The sequence below is a fragment of the Triticum aestivum genome, chromosome 3D (assembly GCF_018294505.1).
Source record: "Triticum aestivum cultivar Chinese Spring chromosome 3D, IWGSC CS RefSeq v2.1, whole genome shotgun sequence".
Classification (NCBI taxonomy): Eukaryota; Viridiplantae; Streptophyta; class Magnoliopsida; order Poales; family Poaceae; genus Triticum; species Triticum aestivum.
In genome coordinates this window covers 154456697-154463805 of record NC_057802.1, presented here as the reverse complement: position 1 = coordinate 154463805, position 7109 = coordinate 154456697, and the positions used below count along the sequence as shown (strand labels likewise).

The 7109-nt window shown below is 54.3% G+C and overlaps 1 protein-coding gene across 1 annotated transcript; it reads right to left on the bottom strand.

Moving 5' to 3' along the window:
• Positions 1-1706: 1706 nt before the first annotated feature.
• On the bottom strand, positions 1707-4075 carry LOC123078002 (receptor-like serine/threonine-protein kinase At1g78530). The gene is made up of 5 exons (XM_044500385.1): positions 3819-4075; positions 3593-3738; positions 2899-3495; positions 2665-2798; positions 1707-2134 (listed from the first exon to the last, which is right to left on the bottom strand). The coding sequence occupies exons 2-5, from the start codon at positions 3723-3725 to the stop codon at positions 1952-1954; spliced, it is 1047 nt and encodes a 348-aa protein (XP_044356320.1). The 5' UTR covers positions 3726-3738; positions 3819-4075; the 3' UTR covers positions 1707-1951.
• Positions 4076-7109: the final 3034 nt, after the last annotated feature.

Sequence of the window (7109 nt, the reverse complement as noted above, 5' to 3'; positions counted from 1 at the left end):
TCACCACTTCACGAAAAGCTGCCGGAGTCCTCTGGCAGTTCGCTCTGACCACTGCCATCGGAGCTAGGAGGGCGAAGCCAGCCCTCAGGACCCGCATGTTCCCTGACTCTGCCAATGTGGATGAGAGTCTTGTACTCCAAAAGCTGGCAGGAAGATGGCCGGAGAGCCGCAGGGTTGCCAACCACCTCTGGCTCCGGCACCCACAACCTCTTGGCCACCGGCATCTCATCCGGATCAACGACCACGCCCGCAGCTTGAACAACGAGAGATCTTCCCGGTTGGCTATCTCTAGTGCAAGACTGTCCACCAGGCAGCCGGAGCCGAGGAGCTCTGCCGCCGTGTCCCGCGTCCAGATGTGGGATGGGACGCCCTCGATCATCAGGTCCACCTAAGAACGCATCACCTTAGTCACCGCCTGCGCCTGTCGAAGCCATGGCCTGAAGAAGATCTTGAAGAAGCCATGCTCAACCGAGTTGGCCATCAGCGCCTTGTTGCGAAGATCCAGCGCCGCAAAGACCACGAGGAAGTCTTCCGGATGGTACTTGTGCACAGAGAACTTGTGCCTAGGGATGTCTAACTGTGCAGCGATGGCCTCTGCCACATCCACACATGAAACCACCGGCCGCGAGCTACCGATGTATGCCACCACTACCAGACGGAGGCGCCGCTCCATGTCGTCCATCTCCGGGGTCCGCGAGATGACACAGACATCAACGGCCGCAGCTGGCGGCGCCAGCCAAGACCCCACAGGTACGGTGTCCACCGCGACTGACGAGGGCCGCCCCTGAGGGGAGACCTGCCTAGTCGCCGGCGACAGCCTGCCCGCAAGTCCTGCTGGCGGCAGTTGCTGGCCGTAGCGCGCCACCTTAGCCATGGCATCGCGCCGGAGCTCCTCCTCCGGGCGCGGACTCCTGGGGCGCGTGCACTCTGATCAGATGTGCCCTTCCAGCCCGGAGCGGATGCAGAGCGGTTTAAACGTGCAGTCTTCCCGGTGATGTCCCTCCCGAAAGCACTTGAAACACAGCCCGAACAGATCCGGCGGGATTTCGCGCCGCTCCTGCGAGGACGCCGGAGAGTGCGACCTAGGCCTCGCCGCTGCCGGAAGCTGCCGCTGCCGCATCTCCAACTTCCTGCGGCGCCAGAGGGCCTTGCGCGAGGGGCCCGACTTCCTCCACAGCACATCAGAGCCTGGGCCATCGGCCGGATCCGGGGCCGCCCACCAGCCGAAGGGCGCGCGCCAGCGGAGGAACCAGCGGAGCCCGGTGAGGCGGAGAGGCCAAGGCCAGAGACCACGGGCAGCAGCCTGGATGAGACCAAGGCCGGGCTGGAGGCGCCAGAGGCCATGGGCGAGCGACGCGAGGAGACCGCCTCGGCGGGAGAGGTGGGCGCCGGGACCGGAGTGGTCGCCGACGCAAGGGGGTGGACGCCGGGGCCGGAGTGCCCGCTGGCGGAGACGGAGGAGCAGGGGAGCACTGCGATAGTTCCCTTTCCTGCTGGGAGGGCAAATATTGCTAATGTGGCCCCAAGGCCTTTGAGATATCAAGCTTGAGGAAGAGGCTCGGGGTGTTCTGTTGATGGAGCTCCTTTACGAGGTTTTGCACATGCACAAAGTTGTCATGGATACTCTCATTTTCCAAAATAATTTATATGGTACAGCTAGAGAGGTCATCAAGTTTCCTTACATCATGATTCTTACTTGGATGCACTAAACCTATGTCTACCCAGCAGTATTGGATCATAAGTATAAAATTGTTTGTACAAATTCAATTACAAATCCGAACAATAAATTTTGTTTCTTATACAACACCATTGGTAGCGTTTGCCGACAAAAATCTTCTAAACTTTGTGCAGAACCCAGCATGAATTTCGCAAAAGCAGCACCTTGGGTGGAAAAATTGTCTGCAACCAATTAAGCACCTAGTTACACATACTGCGCGTTAATTAGCCTGTACTATGCCAGCTTGGCTTGCTCAAGCATCTTGGCGACTTGCACCATGGTTGGCCTATCGCGGGGATCAGACTCCAGGCACTTCTCCGCCACGGTGAACACGAACTTGACCTCCTCCGCCGGAAAAGACGCCAGAGCGTCGTCGACGGCGTGCTCCTCTCTCTTCTCCTCCATGGTTTCCTTGACCTGAAAACAGCAACAGATGAACTGATGTCAGCACTTGACACGGCCGGGGATGCATGCCCAATTAATTCGTCATCCTTACTTCACATCTACAAAAAAGGTACATGTCCATTATCAGACCATACTACTGTACTGCGCTAGTAATGTACTAGTCCTCGTTGATCTGACATGGAAGATGGGAGTACATTGGGGACCTCGTGGTGACATGGTGACGGCCACTGCCCATCAGTTTTCTGATGGGTACAACTACGGAGTACAGATTGCTAAGTACTCCCTCCGTAAACTAATATAAGAGCGTTTAGAATACTAAAGTAGTGATCTAAACGCTCTTATATTAGTTTACAGAGGGAGTAGTTGATAGCTAGGTTGGGGTTATTTCAGCAACATATCAATTGGTCACTGCATACAACGATCATTCTAGAGATTTAAGCCAAATTATTCTACTCATCGCATCAAATCTTGCACAACCGATCATTCAGATTTTAATTGAGTCACTGGTGTGAGTACGGGAGGAATGAGAGGTGGATGCTTACCCAGGTCACCAGCCGTGTGCCGTTTTCAAGGAAGGATTCGTCCGTCGGCCTCTTCCCCGTGAGGAGCTCAAGCAAGACGACGCCGTAGCTGTACACATCGCCTTTGGTCGTCGCCCTCCCTGTCTCGAAGTACTCTGAAGCAACAACCACACCACCGATCAGCGAACACACATGCATGATGATGTATCTCAAGGTTAATACATAGATTGAGATTTCGTTGGGCAGCCTGCGGACCTGGGGCGAGGTAGCCAAAGGTGCCGGCGACGACGGTGGTGACGTGGCTCTCGTTGGGCTTCATGAGCGTGGCGAGGCCGAAGTCCGACACCCTGGCTTCCATGTTGTGGTCGAGGAGTATGTTGCTGGACTTGATGTCGCGGTGGATGACGTGCGGTATGCAGTCGTGGTGGAGGTAGGACAGCCCCCGCGCCACGCCCAGCGCGATCTTGTACCTCACCGGCCAGTCCAGGAGGGCCTGCTTCTTCTCCTCCTTGCCGTGGAGGATGGTGTCCAGGCTGCCGTTGGGCATGAGCTCGTAGATGAGCAGGTTGAAGTGAGGCGCCGCGTAGTAGCCGCAGAGAGGGACGATGTTCCTGTGCTTGATGTCGCCCATGGTGTCCAGCTCCCGCTCGAACCCGCGGTCCATCTCCGCGCTCCCCCTGCTCAGCTTCTTGATGGCGAACGCCGACTTCTCGTCCAGCCGCAGCAGGTACACCGTCCCGTACCCACCGGAGCCGATGATGTCCTTGCTCGACAGCCCCATGATCATCCTCATGAACGCCTTGGGGCTCAGCGACTGCATCGCCGCCGACCGGAAGATCACCAGCTTGCCACCTTAAGAGTGATCCATCGATTTATTTCTTCCCAAAAGAGAAAAAAAAGAGAGAGAAGATATCCAAGAACTCATTTGTGAGGGGAAAACTCTTGTTACCTGTCAGGCTGGTCTCGATGATCCTCTTCTTGCGAGCCCACTTCTTGTAGCAGAGGAAGGAGATGAGCATCTTGGATATGATGAACAGAACAGAGCAAACTGTAATGTAGAGCGCTATCAACTTGGTAGACATCTTCCAATTTACCCTGAACAAGAAACAGATGAATCCCTGTAAGATCCTCAGTGCAGCATCAGTCAAGAAAGGAGGAATCCCCAGCTTACTTACCCAGAAGAAGGCAACAGAAGCAACCGTCGTATGGGGATCTCTCAGCTCTGGGAGAAACAGAGACGAACGCTAAATATGTTTTGGAATCGGCGAGTGGGAGGATGCTTTGGATTTGTTGGCGATTGTACTCATGTTGACAATGTGAGCACAGGCACAGCACAGGTGTCTCGATGAGTGAGCAGCTGGGTGGGGGATCCGGAGAAAAGGTACATTGCCCAATCAATGGGCTTGGTTGGATCATGTGAATGGCAGACCCATGCACAACTACTTTTTGATTGGTGCCGTGCCAAATGCCTATCCCCAATTAATTCTCCCACTGTTTACCAGTTTATCCCATTCTATTTGTACTGTCAAATGTCAATTCGTTTTCAGTTTTCCCTTTTTCATGCTTGCTAAGACTAACACGGATAGCCATCGTCCGTGTAGTGCTTAATTACTCTTTAGCTAAAAATATCTCTTGGCCCCAGTATGGAATTAGTACTTTGCTGCCTTCTAGTAGCACGTAGCTATACCAGTATCTCGATTTACATGCGAAATGTACAATCTACAGGTCAAACTTCAGTGAGCATGGCTTGCACTGCTGTCGGCAGCTGGTCCTCAAAAACGTACGTTCAATCACTAAGGGCGGTGGGATAACGTACCCGAAAAGTGTAGGTGTATTGTTTGGCAGCGTCGGCGGGCTAGGTAGGCGTGGAAGAGGCAGTCGCCCTATCTATAATTGACACTCCATCTCGTCCATTTTGCCATGGATTACGAACTGAAATCGTTGAAATGTGCAAAAAGACGACGTTGTCGCTGTCCGTCTCCGCGAAAATGGGTCCTCGCTGGCTTCTTGCTCAGCCGCGTGGACGATTTGGAGCTGCACGGACACTGTGCCGGCCGCCTCCAACTTTTTTTAGAATCACGTGATGAAGCTGGACCGGAGCAGAGCTGGCAAACGCGGAACTACCAGACCACATGTCTCGTGCACAGCCAGGTGAATTCTGAACGGCGACACTATAAAGTAACTAACTGTGCACGGACAGGCCGAGGGGAAATTGCAGCCGTCGAATCCATAAGGCCAACTCCACCGCGCGACCCCAAACAGACGCCCGCTTTGCCCGGATTCTGTCCGTTTGGGTAGAGCGATGGGGTCGTGTCCGGACGTGTCCTGAGATACGGTGACCGTGCGTCCAGCGCGCGGCAGCATTTTTTAGCCCCATCTTGTCCGCCTCCATATTAAAAAGAGAACAACGTTTCAAATACCAGTGGCTCTAGTTCAGGCCAGCGGCCCTAGTTCACGTCGGCAACAGAGCCAGCGGCCTACACGTCCTTGCCGGCAACATAGCCAATGGCCGGCAACACAGCCAGCCTTTAAAATGAATAGTTTTATTCGCCGGCAACACAGCCAGCCTCCAAAATTCGCCTGGGCGTCGGCCATGGACGGGGGAGGGAGGGGGCGGTGGGACGTGAGAGGGTTTGGGGGAAAATGGCGTCAAATGGGGCGCGAGGGGGTTTTGCTTTGTGCCACCGACATGCGGGCCAGGGGAGGACAAGCGCGCGTCCCGCTCGTCCGTGCGATGTCCGTTTCACCCCAAAATCGGCGCAAATTTCGTCCGGGGATGGGTCGAAAGTGGACAGAAAACGGACAAAAGTCCGTTTGCTCCCACGCGCTGGGCCGTCTGGTTCGTCCGTTTTACCCGAAACGGACGCGCGCAAAAAGTAGCGTGCTGGCGTTTCAACAGAGGCGCTTGTGCGAACATCTCCTTCTGCCGATTCGCGAATCAAGCCTTTCTCTCCGGTGACATGTTGGTCTTGTCGACGCTCATGATCACGAGTGCCACCTCTTTTGCTTTGGTGTCGGCATTGGTGGCCTCGATCACAAGCTTCTTCAATTGAGCGGCCTCCTCAATGTCAAGCTTCCTCCTCTAGGCGGCCTACTCATGTCAAGCTTGTTAGTTTGGAGCTCTAGGTATAATTTCATTTGCTCATCCTTCCCTTTGCTCCTCCTCTCCTTCCTCACTTCCTTTTGACTCATCATGCCTTCCAAAGTTGCTTGCAAGGCCATGGATGATGCATCACGCTTCTCGTCGGCCTTGGAGTTTATCTTGCCCCTCGGCCTCTTGAGCAAGTCTCCCTCCTCAGCCACGGCCGCCGCCTTCCCTCCTTTCTTCTTACGAGCGGCATATTGGTCTTTGAACTTGGGACAATCTTTGATGAGCGACCAACAATGCATGAGAGTAAAGGGCTTGTTCTTGTGCCGGGCCTTGAAGGCTTTCAAAGATTGGAATGCCTACACAATCAAAGATGATGCCGCAATTGTAACATGGAAGGACACAAGATGCATGAAACATGATGATGGCATGCAATGAAAAATAGGAGAGGTTCGTACCAAGTCACCAACGCCTAGGCCAATCACGGGACGGGATTGGACGCTCTCAAGCGCGTCACATTACTTGTTGCACTCTTGTTGGATGAACCCCCATCCATTTGGATTGAGTTGATGTCGCGGGTGCTCACAAATTGGTGCGGGGGGGGGGGGCAAAGTTCCTCTGCTCATGAAAGGTTTTGTGAACTCTCGTCGAAAAGACGGATCCTTCTTGCTCGACACCTTTCGTGGGATCTTGGCCTAACTCCATCCGACTCTCGCAAATCAAAGTGTCCTCCTCTTTGGTGTATGACCCCGTGTGAATGCTTTGCCTCCTCTTTTGTGCCTCAGCCCTTTGGGTGAGCTCATTGATAAACATCAATCTCTCCTTCTCAATGTCGATCTCTTCTTCCTCATTTTCACGATAAAATTCATCATCTTCGTGCCATGAGTTGCCATGGTCGTCCATCTCATCTTCATTATGGCCACCGAATAGGTCATCACCATACTGGTCGCGGCCGTCCTGGCTTTGGGTCATGTCGGGATCGAAAGCATGACCTTAACCATCGAGGTTGAAGGCCTCACCATGACCTTCGAAGATAATTTTCTCCATGGAAGCGGCGTAGTCAGGGTCGTCGGCGTCGGCAGTGGCATTTCATCAAACATCTTGTAGGCGCCGGCAAGGTTGGTCGTATGAATTGACCAGACGGCTTCCTTTGCGTCTCGTCGGACGGCTGGCCAGCTCTAGTACTGTATCCCTGCGTCATGTTGACGTCGATGACGCTCGCAGTCGGGATGGCGAGGGTGGCCCACGTGAGCACACTGTCGTCCGGCGACGTGGAGAACCGGGTCTGGCCATGGCCATGCAACGGTGGCGCACGATACCCGGGTGTCCCTAGTGTGACAGATGAGCTCGAGGACCGGTAGTGCTGCAGACGAATGGC

Bases quoted from the DNA above. Each gene is read 5' to 3' on its own strand.
- LOC123078002 (XM_044500385.1), bottom strand. From the start codon at position 3,725: ATGTCTACCAAGTTGATAGCGCTCTACATTACAGTTTGCTCTGTTCTG. The intron at 3,496-3,592 runs GTAACAAGAGTT...ATCACTCTTAAG, and splicing joins CATCGAGACCAGCCTGACAG to GTGGCAAGCTGGTGATCTTC. The intron at 2,135-2,664 runs GTAAGCATCCAC...TGCTGTTTTCAG, and splicing joins GCACACGGCTGGTGACCTGG to GTCAAGGAAACCATGGAGGA.